Source organism: Trachurus japonicus, chromosome 7 (genome assembly GCF_045865225.1).
Source record: "Trachurus japonicus isolate A0001 chromosome 7, Traja_1.0".
NCBI classification, from domain to species: Eukaryota; Metazoa; Chordata; class Actinopteri; order Carangiformes; family Carangidae; genus Trachurus; species Trachurus japonicus.
Genome location: NC_140913.1, coordinates 28,394,227 through 28,414,155, shown reverse-complemented (window position 1 = coordinate 28,414,155; position 19,929 = coordinate 28,394,227). Strand labels below are relative to the sequence as shown.

The window sequence follows — 19,929 nt, the reverse complement described above, 5'->3', positions numbered from 1 at the left end:
TAGAAACAATGTCAATAAAACCAACTACAATGGAACATACCAAAATATTTTTATTGAAAAGCCTGGTTTTTCCTTGTAACAATATAAAAAATACATTCTCATCACTAAACAACAGATGACGTCTTTAGTACCGTTATAAAAACATACATTATACTTCAGGATATAAGCCTGTGGAATGCACTTATTGGCTGATGTATCTGGCCTTTGTGAATAATAACATTCTCTACATAGCAAACACATGTACTCCATTAAATCAAAACAGTCATTTTCAAATAAATGTGTCTCTATAACATAACATTTCTTTTTACACTCTACATCCATGTTCCCTTTAAAGTAATGATGTAATCAGTGACAGCTCTAGGTAATCTGATCCCAATAATCCAATCGTGTTGATTGGCTGATGGTGCACTTTTCTTACACTCTGTAATGACCAACACACAAACACGACTACGGTCAGCTGTCAGCTCCTGCTCTGGCGGAGAAGAATGGGATCACACAAATTTAACAATAAACAGATGTCTATGATAGTGAACTAAGATTATAATGGAATGTCAGAAAATCATCTGCTATCAAATAAAATAAATTAGCAAGTATTAACAAGTGAAATGTTTGGTATTGCTGCTGTAGTTTAACTCAGATCAGTTTGGTTCGTCGATGGATCTGCGACAGTAAGGACAGCAGTTGTGCTGAAGCACCAGCAGCTCATAATCCTCACTGTGAAACATCTGCAAGGAAACAAAAAGACAGAGATTTTAAAAGAAATTTCAGCAATGGAAGAGGCACAACATGAAAAAAAACAAAATCAATCACAATCACTGACACAGTGTTAGTGAAAGAAAGACGGAGGACAGACGTGAACTTTAGTCTGTGGTTTGCAGCGGGTCAAACCGGCTGTGAGTCTTATAAACGCTGTACCTTGAAGCAGGTGGGGCACATGGTGATGCTCACATCAGGCAGCAGGGAGCGGAAGTATTCCCATTTGAGCGGCCTGGGCCAGCGTTTGATCAGGACATCCCTCCTGCTCATGGAGCGCAGCACCGAGCGACTCACCTTGACGGGGACAAAGTTCGAGCCCCCCTGCTGTTTGGACACACACACACACGAGCACATTCACCACTCTATTACGGACCCCCCTGTCCTTTCACCCCTCGGCAGCTGTTCTGCCCAGTTGGTGGAATATTAATCACCTAATCTATTCTGTCTTTTCTTACCTCAAAGCTCATTTTGGCTGTGAATGGGTCTTCCTCTGCATTATCCAAACCATCATCCATCCTCAAAGCCTGCAGCTCTGACCAGTCTTAATCAAGGACAAATCACCCACTGAATATATACATTTCTTACATTTCAACATCACATTTTCTTTTTTAATCGTTCCTCTAATTATATGTTTTTGTGGCTGGAACCAAAACCCTTAAAACAAATTATGCCTCAGACTCAGAGTGTTCAAAATGCCAATCAGCCGTGGCTGTCAGTCACGTCATGGCTGTGGGAGAACAGAGCAGACCTCAGTGCCCTTGAGTGTCTGCCGGCTAATGCAGGTTAATCCCTGCACTAGGGCTGTGGCTACGGCTCTCGGAGGGTTAGTGTCATTAAGATGAGACAGGAGAGCCTCACTAACCCTATTAGCTCAAGAGCTAAGATGACTTAGCTCTGACAGCTTACCCACCAGCACAGAATCGAGGCCAACGCAGACTAAACAGCTTCTTAAAACTGTCACAAGGCGAAGAAGAGTCATGTGCTTCATTTTTCGACTAGATGTTCAGTGTGTTAGGGCAGGGGTACGTACTCTGAGGACCAGCAGAGTGAGGGAGTTAATAATTCATACAGAGCTCGTGAATCATCTGTGACTTTGTGTGTATTTATGCGCGGTTACATAAATGATCAAAGGATACCGCCATTGTCCGTATGCTGCAAGTGTGCGTTCTTCTCATCCATTTGAGGAACTTCCAGGTCAATAAGAGACACAGCCTCCTCATCACTGATGCCCTCCTCCAGGTAGAACTGCACCAGGGGCAGCACCTCTGTGAACAACAAAAAAAAAAAAACAACGTTAGAAACAAAACCTCTCTGTCTCTTCTGTAGGAAATACTACAGAGAGTCTCTGCTTGTCACTGACCATATGATGAAGCTGAGTAGATGAAAGGCTGCCTGCAGTTGATGCACATGCTCCCCTGGTTGTTCAGCAGGGGGTTGTTGGTGGAGCAGCGGTAGCACATCATGCCCTCAATCAGATCCTGCAGTAAAAACACAAGGAAGCTTGATCCATACAAGAATGCAGGGGGGAGTAAACGCTTCAATATTCACAGAGTATTTATGAACAATCTACATGCGGCTCTTTAACACACCTCACTGTCGTGGAAAGGTTTGGAGCGAATGATGAGGCTGCCACGCTCGATGGACTCCTGGAAGCGAGAGGGGATGTGCAGCTCCTGGAGCTTCTCGTAGGAATACCTGGCGAGTTTATACGCACCCAGTTTTTGACTCTGCTTGGCCAACGCATACAAGGTGTTACTAACAAGCAGGTCAAGGACAATGAACAATGAGGACTGATGCAGATTTTTTAGACAACTCATTCATAATGAGGCAGTAATTTGTTAATTCTAAGATATCTGCTTCTTTCTGTTACACTGAAACCATGAATAGCTCTTATGGTTTAACTGAAATTATGAATTAAAAGGTATGCACTCATAAGCTGGACAGCTTCAGCCTACACCTTTTCGATCTTTGTAATATTTATGAACTAAGTTTGAACTAAGGAATGTATTATTGAAGGTCGACTGATTGTGATTGATGCTAGACTGTAAATAACTTGTGCAAAAGATCCAATAAAACTAAGCTTTGTGTTGTGTGGTAATAAGTACATTTGCGTGCATTCATGAATAGGTTTACTCCCTCTTTTCTTTTAATGAGTAGGACAACACTGAAACTCAGCCAGCTGCATGGCTGGGTGCCTTGAAAGTGATACCTCGGTTGGGTTTTTGTGGACTTGTGTGTGCTTACACAAAAATGCGTGTCTGTTTTTGTGTTTTGAGTTGAGGAAATTGTTACTTATTTGTATTTATGTGGAGACAGATTGTTAGGAGAACAGCGCTCAGAGTGGCTGTGACAGGTCAATGAGTTGCAGCTGCAACAGCTCCATGCTGGCACTCCTCCATCACCTAAACCTTAGCACCACACCTCCCCTTTTCCTCTCCACTCAGCTACTCTCCAGCTCCTCCCACACACCCAGTTCTGTTCCACGGCTGGGCCTGTTGATAAATGCACGTCCTCCTATTGTTTAGTGCAGCGTTTTTTGTGACATTGTGTTTAATTGTTCGAACCAAATCCAGTGCAGGCCAACTGAGTCTGAGTCATAAATCTCAGTTCAAAGTTTTTCCAGTTTGGCCACAGAGGATCCCAGCTGCTCAGCCTGATTTCCTCCTCAAAGGCTGGGCTTTCCTTCCTCATACCACTGTGTGAGACTACATGGATTTGTCTGTGGGGCTGCGGGTGGCTTTGGATGCAATTTTTTTTTTTTTTCAAATTAAAGCATATTGTTTAGTGTGTTTACTGTATGTATGTATACATTACACTCAGAGTTCAGTAATCAGAGCATTTGTTTAGATACTGGAGAATGTGCCTCTTGCTGGCATCATCTCCTCCTATCCGTGATCACCCGTTTTCTTTCTCTCAGCAGTAGCGTGGCTTCCGTAGTGGCGCCGACTCTTCCGTTTTCTCCCTACTGTCTATCACCGATCCACCACTTTATCATCAGTGTCTCTGCCAGTCTTGATTTGAGATTGCTATGTCTGTTGCTGAGAGTTTTCCCACAGAGGAAGTGCTCCACGGTACTTTATTCTAAAAATATTTGCTCACTGCTCGATACCTTACGCAACAGTAGGGCTACTGCCTCAAATGGAAGGATACACTTTGGAAATGCCTGGTGGTTTGTCCTTGGTGAGATTGTTCAGGAGGAACCTGCAGATGTTGAAGAGCGTCTCTGGCATGTGGGAGCTGAAGGGCTCATCCTGAAGATGAAGGGATAATAAAATGAGGGAAAACAAAAACAAATTCATTTCATTTAGAAAAAAAGAAAGAAAGAATGAAAAAAACTAATAAAATTTTGAAGGTTTTCTTTTCTTCTCTCCTTCCCTCTCAACTTTGTCTAAAAGCAGCCCTACCCCTTTGCAGAGCCTCAGTGGATCTGACAGAGCCGTAAAAGGAAAAGGGGAATTTGCTAAAGCAATCACGAACGGCGCTTTATCCCAAAAGTTGATAGTTCAAATCTATTGTGCCTGCCCAGGAGAGTTAAAATGAGATATCGAGGTTTCCTGTTCTGGTCTGGATCACAACGATGCCTCTGTATTACTGAGGTATGACCACAGCCAAGCAGAAAGCTGTAACAACAAACTGAGGATACTGACACAGCCCAGGTCACCCATATAGTGCTCATAACCAGGAAGTGCTTGTTTGTAAGTAGGTTAGGGCTGGGGGCTTCAAGACGACCACTGATGAGGTAGTCATCAAGATCAATGAAGCAGATGGTTACCATGGTGATAGGGGTCAGGAAGGTTTCAGGAAGCAAACCATCTTAACTGTGGCATAAAGGGCTTATCCATCACCTGCAGTTACATGTAGTATGTCCATTTGAAATTTCCTGCTGTCAATCAATTTTAGAGTAGAACATTTATTAAAAAAAAAAAAAAAAGTCTTAAAAAAAAAAAGTCTAATAATCAGGCGGCTCCTGAGTAATTCAAGCTGATTAAATCCACTTTCAGTGCTCTTCTGCTGAACTTAACACCCTCATCTCTCCCTTTTTCTTCACTTTTTTAACAACCTTTGTGAATGTCTTAATTTTTTCTTCCTTTATCTCACGTCTTTTTTCTTTTTTTTTTGCATTGACATAATCTTGCAGAACCAGAACGCCTTCTTGTCAAACTCACAGCAGTCTGAAGAAATTTGGGTACAAAAATTGATTAGAAAGTGGGCTGTGACACAGCGGCCTGTCAGCATACTTCAAATGCAAAAAAAAACAAAAGCAATAATGGGAACATGTTTGTTTGTACCCAAACAGAAATCTAACTGCACGGTAGGTATTATTTCTAGGGCTCAGCACTTTCAATCTGACAGCCAATCAGATGACTGGCTTGTAATTTCAAAGCCTCCTCCCAAGTTTTGTCTGGTCTGGATATGCATGGGTGAGGTTGACAAAGTAAAGAATGCTCTCACCGCGTAACGCTGAATGGAGCGATAGACGTGGTAGAGTTCAGCAAGATGCTGGAAACGCTCAAACTTCTTCAGCATTTCATCCTTCTGTTCTTCGCTTTCTGCTTCACAGGGAAAAACAAATGCATCAAGCTTCACGATCCAAACTAACGGCGTGTTACAGATTATATCAGTGTTCTCTAGATGGGTCTCACCTCTAGCGATGTCCAGACACTGCATAGACAGCATCCAGTAATAGTACCCTGCATCATTGAACCTGTTCTCCACCACTGCATTGTGGGTAAGCTGCTCCAGGACTTTCACGGCTTCGCTCTGCTGCCCTGCCTTGTGAAATGCTGAGGAGAGAAAGAATAAAGAGATGATGAATGGATTGTTATCATGTGGCCTCGAAAGACTGTCTGATCAGGAGGCAATGCTGGATTTAAAGTGGCAACTCAAGAGACAGCTTAGTTTATTTCTTGTTGTGTGACATCTCTGGTGATAAGTCATCACGGCAAAGCTGTTTTTACACAACACTTTCCATTCAAACACTGGGCAAATATAATGACTTTGTTATTCTTTGTTATTTGTTGTTCTTTTAAGACAATTTTAGTTAAGGAAGGAAACACTCTTGTTTCACAGCTAAACACAAGAACACACACACACACATATACACACACACATATATATATATATATATATGCCAAGACCAATGAGTACAAGAAAAGTTCTCTCTAATTTCTTTCAATTTTTCCACATTTTTTTTAACGATCATAAGTCTTTTCCAAACAGGGAGGCTGCTCCTGAATTTCAAACACCGAAGCGCTTTGACTGTAAAACCTTAATAAACATGAGCGCTATTCTTCATGTTCTAATCAGAGGATAATTAGAAGCAGCTTTGGGGTCAACACCATGAGTGACCCTGCTGCGGCAAACACAGTGGGGGTCAGGGCATATTAGTGGTAAATATTTATCAGCCTACCTAGCTGGATAAAAACCACATTCAGCTGCTGATGGTTAATGCTAGGAAGTAGCACACATCCCCTCTCTCCTCGAACACTAAACACAAGCTGACAAAGATGAATAACACAGCACTAATGCTCAACATATTCTGATGAAAACTCACAAATAAATACATCATTCCATGGATTATAGGCGGTAAATAAGTATTCATTCACGGGGATGAATGACCTTCATCAATCTGACATGCGAAACGAAAAACTTTGTGAACCCTTGGAGGTCCAGAACCTCATGCTGGAAACAACTGAGCTTCACTCGAGGGCCCCAAAATATGTACCCAATCAATTCAGCCAACTGTGAGCCATCTGTGGAGCTGTCATTGAGCAGTACTAGCGCGCTGGACAGGGGACAGGCCAGAATCTCAGACTCTATAGCAATCACTAGTAATACAATTCTGCATCATCGCCTAACTAAAATACACACAATCAGCAAAAATGCATGACCATAAGCAAGCTCCAATACAATCAGGCCTGTTCAGTCATGTATTCTGTGTCGAGACAGGCAGAGGAAAGATTATGTAGAAGAGGAAGTATGCCTGCTGAGATCATAATTATAAATCTATGAGCTGATTATAACTATGGTTACAGTCGGTAATCATCATCAGAGCTGCTTGTAGTACTGGTGATTAGAGGCATGCATGCATGTCATTCAGTTAACAGGCAGCCCAGCTCTGTTCTGCTCCAGCAAAGAGGATCATGTTTTACAGTGGATGCAGAGAATCTTAAGGGAAGTAGTGAAACATGTCTGCACCCAGTACAGACTGAGCTTTATCGCTTCCATATGTAAACACTGACTATATGGTTGTAGACTTCAATGTTCACAGAAAGGGTCATACATTTTAAAGAATATTACCCCAATATACTGGAGAATACTATATAAGCTGACTAAGGGCAGTTTGAACAATGAGCATCAAGAGTTTTTATAGCCAAGAGGACATGATATTGCTTAAATATGGGGAAAGTGGCACATATTTTAGGCAGTCTCTCTTAATAGACATACGGTACTTAGTTTTTTAAAGTACACAAACAGATGTGTCCTGTCTCATCTCTGCACAACTAGTGAACTATGGCATGAAGTGGATGGGAATCTCTGGTTGTCCATTTTGGAAATTTAAAGAACATATTGGACACAGGCCCCACCCCAGGACCCCAAGTGCCCCATCCAACATCAAGGAGGAGTTGGGTTTCAAAAGCTATCCGGCTACCCAACAAGTTCAGAAGTGGATGTATTACTGTATGTTTACATTTGCATGGGCAAGTCTTGTCGTTGTTGGAGACTCACCTTTCTGTGCCTCCTCGAATCGATCATTCTCAGCCAGCCACTGGGCATAAGGCACAAAGACGTCATTTCTGAACTGTGGATGCTTCTCCACAAGTGAGAAGGCCTGGAAAAAAAAATAAACGAAGAAATGGAGCAAAGAAGAGACATTAGCTGTAATACAGTACATGTTACCAGCTGAGGTGTAATATACGGAGAACAGCTTCAGACAGCCATGGGTAATTACGACTGAACTGCAGGCGATTAGGGACATACAAGTTACGACACATTAATCAGAGAAACACACATTACTTCCAGTCAAAACATCACTACGGTGTTATTCATTAGCAGAGAACAAAGAAAAGCGCATGGGCAAAGTTGATTTCACACTCAATTAGAATTGCATCTGCAGCTTTTAAGCCGTTTGAATGACAGGGCATAAAGAGCTATTGTAGTGCCCTCTGGACACATATTTACCTGTCATAGTGACTGATTAATCTAAATGTCCTGTGGCAAAAAACCTGAGCCAAGAAACACAAACCACTCATACTATATAGTAAAAGAGTGGAAAAGAGCGTGTGTGTCCCAGAGCTGTGAGCTCAAAGTCATTTAAAGAAATGCTTTGTTTTAAAGAGGAGCGGGTGCCATGAATAGCATCCATATGGTCCATGTTGTAACTCAGTCTGTGCTCTGTCTTGTCATGGTGTCTACCTCCCCCAGTGAAGAACATAAAGCCTAACAGTTCTCTCAACCTCTGCTTCACTCCCTCTGCTCTTTTTCCCTTTCTGTCTCTCTCTGAGGATCAAATAAATATCCAGGAAGAATTCCTCACACACTACAGCAGAATCATGTGATCATGATTTGATGTTCCGTTTTTGGCTCGTCTGTGTCAGCATGCAAATCGTCAATGTGCATCTCTGTAACACCTTTAACTCGATTAAAGACGGCAAAAGGATTAAAGAAATGCAATATTTTCTTCTTGTCTGAACTGCACGATCTGCCCCGATGGAGGAATTTCAGAGGAAGCAGAACAGAGCTTTAAGCTGATACTCTTTCAGTGCAGTGGTGTTTTGTGTTTCTCACTCTCTAATCATCATGTGGGCATGGATTCAGAGAAATCCAAAGCTGGATGATTAGCTGTGTGCAGTGTGTGCGTGGTTTCAGTTTGTCATGTGTATAAGGAAATTAAGCAGATGCATTGTCTTATTGTTTGCATTCAGCTGCGGTTACTTTTACAAACACACTACACTTTTTTCTGGAGATTTCTGCAGAGAACCGAACAAGCCATAAACACAAAGTGGTCTGTGGTTTATGATATGAGTTTCTCAGTACCACAGCAGTTTATGTAGCACAGCCCTATGTGGTGCACATTATATTTATGTGATTGTCTCTGGACACACTATATATAAGTCATGATGAGTTGAGCAGGTGTGCCTCCTGTGTGACTAAGTGTGTCAGACCTCTTCCCAGTGCCTGGTTTCCACATGCAGCTGCACCAGAGCCTGCAAGTCTCCCATCTTGGAATAAGTCTCTGAGGCATAGCCATGGTGCTTCAGCTTCTTGAAGTAGAGCGCACATTTACCCAGCGGCTCCCGTTCAGCCTTGTCCAACTTACGCGCGATGTCTATCAGCCTAGATGAGAGGAGGGAAGGGAGAGTAGTGAGCACATGCAGAGAGAGAAATGTGTGCAGATAAACCCCTTAAATGGGGGTCTGCTGTATCAAACTATGCTTACGACCCCAAAAAGAATATGAACAAGTCAGGGTCATTAGCTGAATTTGATGGTTTAAGAGCTCTGACTGTGATAAGCTGCAGTGTTTGTTGTGCAGACCCACTGGAGGCAGCACAGGAGGCTTAGAGCAAGCAGACAGTGGGTCAGATGGAGTCAGTGGGGAGTTCTAATATGACCGCCAGATACCGGCTTATCAGTTTGCCTGGTTTTCACACCCCCCACATTCCCATTTAAACATGCATTAGTGAAAGCTAATGGAAGGGTAACCATTCCCCATGCCATTTCTCAGCTGCCATATATTTCCCTGTCAAATATACATTTTAATACCAATTTTCAATGTCATTGAGAAACATGCTGGATATTTACAATTACTGCCTTTTTGAATTTCTACTTCACTTAGCTAAGGTGTTGATGCGTACCAGTTTCAACCATGGATCAGGGTTTAAATCTGGCATTAATGGTGCACTCAATAAATGTCACAGAAAGACATATGACAAATGCTTTATCCTGAGAGTGTCGAGTGAACATTTCGAAACATATTAACTTATTGTCTATTGTCTATCACTGTCTTCTGTCCAGATATTAAGCAGAAGAGCTAGAAATAGTAGCAGTAGATGGAATGACATTTATAAACTTGGGGAAAATGTTTCTCAGTGTAGAGGAGGTTGAACAGGAATAATGGTGTATCATTCTAGTGGAAAACTGATCTACAGTGTTTCGTACAATGATTGACACGTACATGTCCGCCCAGCCGTGCTCGCCTATAATGTCTATGGCTTTGAGATGTTCTCCAGCTGACAGGTACATCTCTGCTGCCGCCCGCGGCTCCTTGCTGCTCTTAGCCCAGTCTGCCTGCTTGGTCATCAGGATCCGAGAGCTGTTCGGGTCTGTGGCTCCAACAAACTCCTGCGAAGAGAGAGACACGATTTACAGACTTGTGGATATACCAGTTAATAAATGAGAAATCCTCATTAAGAGTGATGACAAGTGAGTAATCGAAACAGAGGGGACAGAGGAGACGGGGTCACACACACAAAATCATCTGGGTTAAACGAGGAGGAGGAGAGTCGCCCAACAAAGCCGGCAGTTCAAAGTTATTTCCCTCCGGTGTCCATCCTATCTAAAACAAACAGCCTGTAGCACCAGATGGCCACACAGTCACATAAATATACAGCAGCCACATCAAATACACATACAATCTGATACATAAGAACACACAAATATACACGAACCAGTCGTGGCCGTGTCATCCGCTCCAGCAAAGTAATGGTAATGCTGGTGATCAAAGTGTCCCCCCACATGTAAACATAATAAAGCATAAATTTGTCTCAACTCCTACAGACCTCCTCATCAAAGTGTTCATGTAAGAGCAGATGCTTGCATTACTCGTCTCTATTCGTACTCGTAACTGGGTGTGTGAGACAGCCTTGTGTTGCATAGGGAGACGTGTGTAAAAAGCACAATGTCTGTGTGTACTGATCAGATGATATATGTGGAGATTGTAGTGATATATGAGGAGGTGAAAGAAAGACGGTAAAGGGGGGAACACAGTGCAGGGCCTCAACTTGGCATAACTGCACATGATGAAGAAAAACACATGTTCTACACCCCCTAATATGTGAAATGTTTTCCAGATCTTCCTGTCTGTATCGATACAAAGGTATGCTGTACATGGCGCATGTGTGTTGTTGTCAATCAATGTTTTAATCACCTTAGCATAATCAAACATGCGCAGGTCAGTGTACATGCTCAGGGCTCTGGATTCATGACCGGTGCGTTTGTAGAGTTTGGCTGCCTCATGGAATTTCCCCTGGTAGGCATAGACGTCTGCCAGGAACAGCTCATTGTCGTTCTCACCCCGCTTCTTCCTCTCCTGCAAAATCAGTCGACACAAACACTGGCATGAAAACAGAGATAAACACTCACATGCATGCACAGCACACGCAGTAATTCAAACAACAAAGAAAAACTATTGGTCTGCTGGATGTAGTAAATCACGCTGGTCGCCTGTCACTAAATTCTTACACCATAATTCATAGTAAATTGAAAAACAAAACAAAACAATTAACATTTCTTTCATGTCACTGGAGGAAAGCACACTTGAACAAAATGAACGTGACCTTTTTTTTAACAAGGAAACATGGCAGAAACATTCTCCTGGCACTAGTCAAGTTCAAAAGGACTGACCTCTGCTCCGCATGCAAGATTGTCAAGGAATGTGCATCTGTTTAACTGCATGTAAATGTTTGCTTGGCTTGCACATGTGTGGACCGAACCCAAGAAGTTCAGTGAGGATATATGTTCCTCCCTTGTTTAAGGTTTTGAAGTAGCGCCCGGAGAAAAAGCCTTCCAATTAAATGTATGATGACAATAATAACTGTGATTGCCCAAGACTCCCCTCAGCCATATAATAACTTTGATGATGTCATCTCTTGCTAGAACAGAAATCAGCAAACAGAAAATGTGACTTGGCACTACACTCTATTTGAAGGATTTTTTTCCCCCCATTACTACAGAATATAAGTATTACCTCAATGCTATTGATGAGCTCCAGGTAGCGCAGGTCTCTGATTCTAATGAAAGCCTGAAAATGAGAAGAGGAAAAAAAGGTTTAATGATCGCCTCCTAGAAGTTCAGATTGTATGTTTCCTTATATAGTACAAGCTTTGTAAAAATCTTCGCCTCAAAGATTCAATATTGTGTCTATATTTGGCTGCCTCGATAATATACAAACAGTACAGTATACTATAAATTGGTGCTGCGTCCTTGCAGATGGTATGAAGCCAAAGAAGGTGGCTGAGTTGTAGGCAAGGCACTATCACCACATTTGGAAGTGTTGCTGTTGTTTGTTTTTATTTTCGCTCAGTAAAAAAAAAAAAAAGTTGCTTAATAACACTTGTCTTGATAAGAAGAATGTGTGTGTGCGTGTGTCTGACTGGCCTTCTTAGCAGTGTCAAAGTCAAGTCCCTCCAGGGCCTCCGTGGCTAAATCCCTCCAGTCACTGTCGGTCACGCCCAGACAGGCGATCTGGTAGGCCTCCTTAAACATCTTCCTCTCCAGGTATTGATACATGGGTGCAGACTGGACAGAGCGACAACACCACCATCAAAAAGCATTACAAAAATGAACATTGTGAATCAACCACCACAATGAGGACCACCAACGACATTACGTCACTTGTCACGGATAGAAAAATAGTCCATATAATTAATCACCATCTTTATAACACAAACCAGTGCCTTGACATTTAAGAGACATTTTTCATTACCAATAATGTGCTCTGTTTCACATCATGACCACACAGAACATAACGTTATTGCCTTTAAATTAGTACAGGCTGACAACTATAAGCGCACACCTGCGGCACCTCCACAGCCGACATGGAATAGACGTGGAGACAGAAGATCTTAGAGCCATTGTAGCCGACCATGAAGCCTTGCATCTTCTGCTGGTGCACAGGGAAGTTGCTAGCTTTGATGTTAAGGTACCCGTTGCCAGAGAAGCACAGCATGTCCTCACACTGGGTGTTCCAGGCCACACTGTTAGCATTAGGCTCCTACAGGGAGAGCAAAAGAGAGGAGGTGGGTAAAGGAGAGCGGTGGGGTAAAATGGTCTAGAAGTAATTGCGGAACATAGACCAAGAAAAAGAACATCAGTATAATATGTACCTGCACACAGGGAAGATAATTATACATACACGTGTGTCTCCATTTTATTCCACTCCACTGCAACTCTGAAATACCTTCTATTCTAAAATCAAGTTATGTTCCTCAGCCATACGCTATACTCCTATACTCAACTGACCTGAAAAAGCAGTTCTTTGCTGTTGATGTCGTAGACGAGCAGCGTGTTGTGCTCATCCACCACAGCCAGTTTATTGCGGGAGGCACTCATGTCCAGGCAGCGCACTGATGTTGACAGCTTCAGCAGCGTGATGGGAAACGGGTTGTCAACAAATATCTTCAGGATCTATATCACAAAGAACAAAAGAACAAGATCAACATGGGGGCTTGTAGTATTCCTGGTTAATCCATTCATAATTAATGTAAACACTGTGGATGTATTATTATGTCCGATCCTTATACAAATAAATCTAAATTTATGAAGAAGATGAGTTAAAATTCCTGGACTGCGGGCTTGTGAGCATGAGATCCATTTTTAAGTCATCTTCAGCCATCTGAGATTACTTAATGTGAGAGTGCATATTCTAGAAATACTCACAGCTCCATTCTTTAATCCCACTAGAAGGCCCTCTCTGCCTGGCGGACCACCAATCACTTTGATGTAGCGAATTAGGGACTCCATCACCCATTCTTTTTCCCTGACACTGGTGAAGGATAGGCACTGGAGTCTCTTCTCCTGCACCAGAGCAGAATGGGAAAGGTGAGACGGCAATTACACGTAACACATGACAGACTGATTGGTTCAGTCTGACCAAATTATTATATTTTTTTACTATTTCACAGTGTGTTAATCTGAGCCTTTGCTTTATTTAAACACTCTTGTAAATGTCTAACAATTCTTAGCACATTGTTTTGTTTAACACTACAAAGTGTGATTCAGTGCCAGAAAGCAATGCTATAAAGATAAACAATGATTTGATTTGACACAGACATACACGGCCCATATGAGCACAGCCCATTTATAGGGCCTGAAAGCTGTCTGAGCCATGAAACACGAGCGTGGCTGTTAGAGAGAGATCTGAAGCACCTCTGTCGCACACAGAGATTTAAAAGGAAATAACCTCTGGTGGCTGCTCCTCCTCCCTACCAGCCTCTGTCAAACACACAGAGACAAGAAGCAGAGGGGAACCCCAAGAGACACCCACTGCTTCAACAGACTCTGGTCCTTCCCTTTCATTCAACTGTCTCACTTTATCCAGTTTGAAGAGGGTTGAGAGGGAGAGGGAGAAAGAGCCCGCAGAGCACGAGCACAGCTGGGGTCTTTTGCAAACCAGGCAGAAACATCTGGGAAACCAGCAATTCCATGATATTATCATTTTTCTCTGGGCTGTTTGGGCTAGTAGTGAATGGCTGAACTCTGATTCATTCTGCTGCCATTATGCTAATAGTCTCTACAGCCTCTTGCACAGTCTGTCAAGTGTGCATTAGTGTAATTTATAAAGAACAAGAGGTCAGATTTTTGGCTGACAAGCATGACTACAGAAAAACTGTTTGTCTCATTATGTCAAGAAAAACCCCAAATGAAAACAGGCCCTGGTAGGAACAAGCAAGAAAATGAAAGTTAGTGCACTTAAATGAATGCTTTAGGCTTTAAAGGTTTTATCTCCTCTTTGCCTAACCTGGCACAGGATGATATGCTGGGAGCAGACCACCAGCAAGTTGCATTCAAATTTCCTGCAAATTTTCTCCTTGATGCGGTAGTGCATGTCTGAGGAGTCATCTGAATAGAGCTCGTAGATGAGGATCTTCTCCGGCAGCTGGATCGCAAGACGGTTTCTGTAAATGGCGATCTTCTTTACTAGCTCACGGCACTTGATCCTCACTGGGGAAAAAGAAGGAAATGAAACAGAAAGTGGGAATCTAAGGGGACATCGGGAGTGTTTCATTATACGAACAAATGGATTCTTCTGAATAAGTCAAAACTCCCTCCACAAATCAGCTTCCCTTTATGCGTAAACAGCACTTCAGGGAAAATACAGCACAACATGGGCTGTACTTTCCCTAAGAAAATACCTGACTGCCCTTACAAAATAATGAATAACTGGATGCCTGTTGATATGACTGACATGGGTGATGTAACAATAGAAAAATTATAATCTAAGCTGTTAAGTGAGTTATAAGCGTTTTGAGAGCACAGTTCACTAAATAGTGACTCCTTCTCTATCCTTGGCCATGTTCCTGACTCTGATAGTCTGGCAATAAAACAGGGCCTCTCACATAAATATCAATTTCCTGTCACTCACACAGAGGTGTACCTTTTTGCTCAGTGATGAGATGCTGGACAATGACATCTGTCATGCTGTCTCTATAAGCATAGCGATCCTTGTAGAGGCCGTGAACTGTACTGAAGATAAGTTGGTAGCAGGCGATGGTCCCATCCTGGCAGCCCAACACCTAGATAAGAGATAACAATGTAGCGGTACATCCTATTAACACCTCTAAGAAAAGACTGAGAGTGGGAAAATGTTGCTGTTGTTAAAGCATCTACACAGCAGAACTGAGAATCTGCCAACAACCAATTCTCTCTTGTATGCCTCATCACTTTCAGTTAAATATAGTGAAAGGAAAAGCTGCAAAGGTGTTATTGTAAAATAAAATGACTTGTGTATCTGTGTAGATAAAGAAGAGGTGTGTTATCAGATCAAGAAAATATATCACATGCAGACTTGCACGCTGAATGTCGGGTCTGAGCTTTATCAGTGTTTTACATTCTCCAACCACTTCTCTCTAAAAGTGACACACAAATCATTATTTAAAGGTTGGATAACTTCTCTAGACATATGGCCTCACAAGCTGTAGACCCACCACGAAGTTGGAGTCGGGCCTAACCCGGCACGTCCAGACCCAGGAATTCTGCTCTCCGATGGTGCCTAGCCGCACACCATCTTTTGTGTAGAGGGACGCCTGCTTATCAGACCCACCCATGACTATGTACTCGCCCTTGGAAAAGTAACTGACGCAACACGGGTCATAGGTGAGAGTCTTGTCCTTTCCAATCTGAGAGACAAAGAGAGAAGGAGACATAAAACCGAGAACAGAACGAGTATTTCTCATATTTATTGCTCAGGGGCCTCAGCCAACACACATCAAAGTGCCTCAAAGCCTTTTTGCTGGTTTAAATACCCTCTATTGTATTAATGTTCAAAGTGCATTTGCACAACATCACATCAGTTCCTCAACTTTCTGCATCTGTTTCTCCTTCACTGGAGGAAAAAAAGTTGCCTGACAATCCATAGTTATTTTCTTTCACTGCAAACAATTGCAACGGTGTCCTAATCAAAACAAAGTGTTCACTTAAATAGATAAATAGGCAGATGACAGTGTATAAGCCTAAGGCAAAATGGCAGAGTAATGAACATTGCATATTTGTCTATAATTACAGAATTGCCCACGGGGAATTTAGGAGGAAGGAGGGGGTGGGGGGGCAGTGTGGGGGCCATTAAAACATAGCAGGATCACTTCCAATGTGCTGTTATGGTTTCAATAGACCCAGACAGTCTGATTACAACAGGAAACACAGCTCTTAAATTTAGTGGTGTTTCCAATACCATATATTTTGAGTTTGAGTATTCTTGTTGCTTACTGCTACAGCACATTCAGTGGAAGTGGACGGATTGTATTTCTACATAATATTGGCTGTTTGGTATTCCCCAAGCAATGTAATGAGGCCTTTATTCATCTAAATTTCCATCTTACAGCATCTGAAGTGACAGAGAAGAAAGATTTGCTTTATTAGAATGCAATGCACCAAGTTTAAATGTATAATGCCAAGCCCCTGTGCTGTTTGCATTATGACATTCACCTGCTTTCCACTGAGCTGATAGAAGGAGAGCTTCTGACCCCAGTCTGCCACCGCCAGAATGTCATTATGTTCATCCCTGTGAAAACACAACAAAATTACTCTCTGCGTAAACGCTCCGTGTCAACATACTCTAACTGAAGGGGCTTTTTTGGTTTAGATAATGATGACAGCGCTAATGAGAGCAGAGGGACAACCTTTCAACTAAAGGACATATGGTAAAGTCCTTTTCTCTATCAAAGGGAAAGCTTCTCTTACCGGTAACAAATGCAATTGTATACCAGGAGACAGTATTGTATTTATCTTTATTATTGTTATATGTACCTATCCATCTGTGCCCCTGTGCTGAGACAAATTCACCCTGTCGAAGCGTCTATGAGCAAAGTAATGAATCCCTAGCAGCTCAAGAGACACTGTTACCTGGCTGATCTGACCTCCCTGTGATGACCAATCATATTTCCTGCAGCAACCCAATAATGATATATCTGGTGTATCTTGTCATTGAATCTCATCACCTCCATCTTCTCCTACGCGCTTGCAATTTTTCATCACCCTGTCAGCCCTTGACTTAAATAACGTGTCCAGAAGTCCACTGCACTGGCTGTAACCTTGGTCCTTGCTTTGACTACAGAGGGCATCAAGGAGGAGAAATAACTGCTCCAAATCATCATATGGCTCTCCTTCACTGAAACAGTCCTACCACACCCCAGCTCACCACTGCCACCTGCTGGCATCATACAAGCTATTCACTTAAAAAGTAAAGCTCATTAGCACATCATTGCATAAAATCTTGGCAGTATTAATGTTGCTAAATTGTTAAAGGTCAGATCGCTGTCTGTATTTTCCACTAACTTTGAAGGGTTCCAGGCGATGGACCAGATAGGAGAGGAGGAGCCTCCTGGACGCTCTATCTTAACCTTCTCCTCTCCGTTCTTGTTTCGTATGCTCACTACTCCATTCATCATGCCAAGGGCAAGGTACTGACCATCGTTCGTCCACCTGCAATCAAATGAAACCTATCAATAATAATGCGCCACATGCAAATGTACCACTCTTGCAAGTAGTTACAGCAAAAGACTTTACGTACCCACAACATGTTATTTTGCTGCTCACTTTATGTTTGTTGACAGATTTTTGCTCTGGTGACCACAGACCTAAAAATGTAAAAGGTGCTCAGTTAATCAGTGACCCGTGTGGGCTTTTTCCTTTCTTTTTATTATATTATTTATATTTTTATATCATTATGTACAAGACACGTAAAGCCTGAATATAATTAGACTCGTGTTGCACTCACCAAAGTCACCAGAAGAGCAGGAGGCAAGTTGGTGAGTGACGGGGTTGTAGGCAACACACTGGATAGAGTCATTGTGACTATAGATAAAGACATGAAAAAATACCAAGTGATGGAGGAAAACAAACTAAAGACGAATCATCAGTATTAAAGTAAATAACAAAATAATGACACTTACGTATATTTTAAAATACCCTCTAGTTTAGATGTCCATATGATGATACTTTTATCTGCTGACCCAGAGGCAAACCTTTTACCTGCAAAAGAATGTAGTAGTTAATAAGATTTCAGTGATGGCTGATGAAGGAAAGTGTTATGAATAGATGGAAAGCCCGTTGAGTACCATCTTTGGCGTAGGCCACACAGTACACTATGTCTTTGTGTCCTTTTAAAGGCTGGATAATAGATCCATCTGCTGCGTCCCAAACCTGTAAAAAATTGATAAAATAAATCGAATGTAATAAAATACTTCCCTGGGTTATGTGCATTTCTTGGCCAAAGAAAACAAGAAAGACTTACAAGGACACGATGCCCTGCAGCAATAATGAGTTGGCTGCCATCTGGCTTGAAGGCAAGGTCATAAACACTGGGAAAGAAAAGAATGCATTTGAGCGGAAATATTTTTCAGTTGATTGATGATCAACAACAAGAAAGATGAAAAACATATCCATGGGCTCCAGCTTCTCAAACACTAGATATGTTACTTTCCACAGTTCTTTTAATAATTTGGGCAGGGTATCCCTTGGAATAGGCATATTTAGTTGATTTTTTTTGTAATGTAAATAAATGAATGAATAAGCATAACAGACCTAAATCAAAAATACATAAGTCCTATAACAGATCTTAATCAAAAATGCATTATTGTAAGTCTTTCCATTCCAGATTTACGCATTTGCACTGTTTTTTGCTGCAGAGTTCTCAGATATTTGCTGCATGTAGTAGATGCACAGCGTGTTTACATAAACGCATTTGGAAGAGACGTGTAGATGTCCCTTGAGTTACATACAAGTGATAAACATATTTAAGTCAGTCAAGACAATGAGGCCAGGGCCACTCCACGAACTTCACTTTGTATTCATTGATGAAGCTCATGGTAGATTTTGAAGTCTGCTTTAATGTGCATTTGATATAGGTGTTGTTTTTACTATTTCATTTCAGAAAAGCCAAAAAATCGTTTTATTTTCACTAAAATGGTACGTTATCCAAATCAAGCATTGGTGGGAATCAATAGCAACTAACACTGAGCTACAGCTAAGTTAGTTAGTCCCGACCTGATGCTGTACCCTGTTTTTAAAGAAAGCTGTCATTGTACACAATTGTAAACAAGCTTCAGCGTTATTTATCACCTATAATCAAATCCCTGCTAAGCTAATGCTAGCTAGCTGGTTAACCGTAGTTTACATAGCAACCGCCGTTGCTAACCACGTAGCGTTACATCCATAAGAGGGCTTTACATTGTCAGCGAAACATAAACATCCAGGCTCTTACCATTCACTTGTTTCTTTCCATGCTAGAACGGCTCTCATTTCCACCTTTTTTACGAAAACCTAGGTTTTTCTTTTTTCTTTTTTAATCAACAGGTTAGTGTTGCTTGAGCTGTCGTTTTTTTCATAGTAAGGTCTGTTTTCAAGATGCGGTCGCACTGCGCAGACTCGCATTCAGTGTTGCCAGGTTTGATACAAAAACGTAGCTCGCTCAAAGCCTACAACCTGCACAAATTTGTAAGCGTTACTTACTATTAAGTTTATTTGCGATTTGGACATAGGGCTTATAAATACCACTGGATCTACAACATTGGTGTAATGTGTCTGTATTCAGATTTGAGTTATAATTTATTCAATATTTGTATTGTTAATCGCACGTTGCCTTTCACTTTAAACATTATAATTGACTAATTTCACTCAGTCTACAAATCTCTGGACCGCAGTTAAAAACTCGTTGCAACCCTGTTGGTGTTAACAAC

The 19,929-nt window shown here is 41.8% G+C and overlaps 1 protein-coding gene across 1 annotated transcript; it reads right to left on the bottom strand.

Moving 5' to 3' along the window:
* Window positions 1–297: 297 nt before the first annotated feature.
* Window positions 298–19,622, bottom strand: ift122 (intraflagellar transport 122 homolog (Chlamydomonas)). The gene is made up of 29 exons (XM_085782686.1): window positions 19,455–19,622; window positions 18,486–18,552; window positions 18,310–18,394; window positions 18,145–18,223; window positions 17,970–18,046; window positions 17,763–17,829; window positions 17,528–17,674; window positions 16,679–16,754; window positions 15,682–15,873; window positions 15,132–15,270; window positions 14,496–14,698; window positions 13,415–13,552; window positions 12,998–13,162; window positions 12,552–12,749; window positions 12,134–12,274; window positions 11,724–11,777; window positions 10,905–11,066; window positions 9,933–10,099; window positions 8,922–9,093; window positions 7,486–7,588; window positions 5,400–5,540; window positions 5,209–5,306; window positions 3,907–4,007; window positions 2,346–2,511; window positions 2,117–2,234; window positions 1,893–2,021; window positions 1,212–1,288; window positions 916–1,080; window positions 298–725 (listed from the first exon to the last, which is right to left on the bottom strand). The coding sequence occupies exons 1-29, from the start codon at window positions 19,490–19,492 to the stop codon at window positions 639–641; spliced, it is 3,552 nt and encodes a 1,183-aa protein (XP_085638812.1). The 5' UTR covers window positions 19,493–19,622; the 3' UTR covers window positions 298–638.
* Window positions 19,623–19,929: the final 307 nt, after the last annotated feature.

What these genes read in the sequence shown, in the direction of transcription:
- ift122 (XM_085782686.1), bottom strand. Translation starts at nt 19,492, where the DNA reads ATGAGAGCCGTTCTAGCATGGAAAGAAACAAGTGAATG. An exon ending in GGCCCGACTCCAACTTCGTG is followed by an intron (nt 15,271 to 15,681) that starts GTGGGTCTACAG and finishes TCTCTTATCTAG; the next exon opens with GTGTTGGGCTGCCAGGATGG. An exon ending in AGCATATCATCCTGTGCCAG is followed by an intron (nt 13,553 to 14,495) that starts GTTAGGCAAAGA and finishes GCTCTGGTGCAG; the next exon opens with GAGAAGAGACTCCAGTGCCT.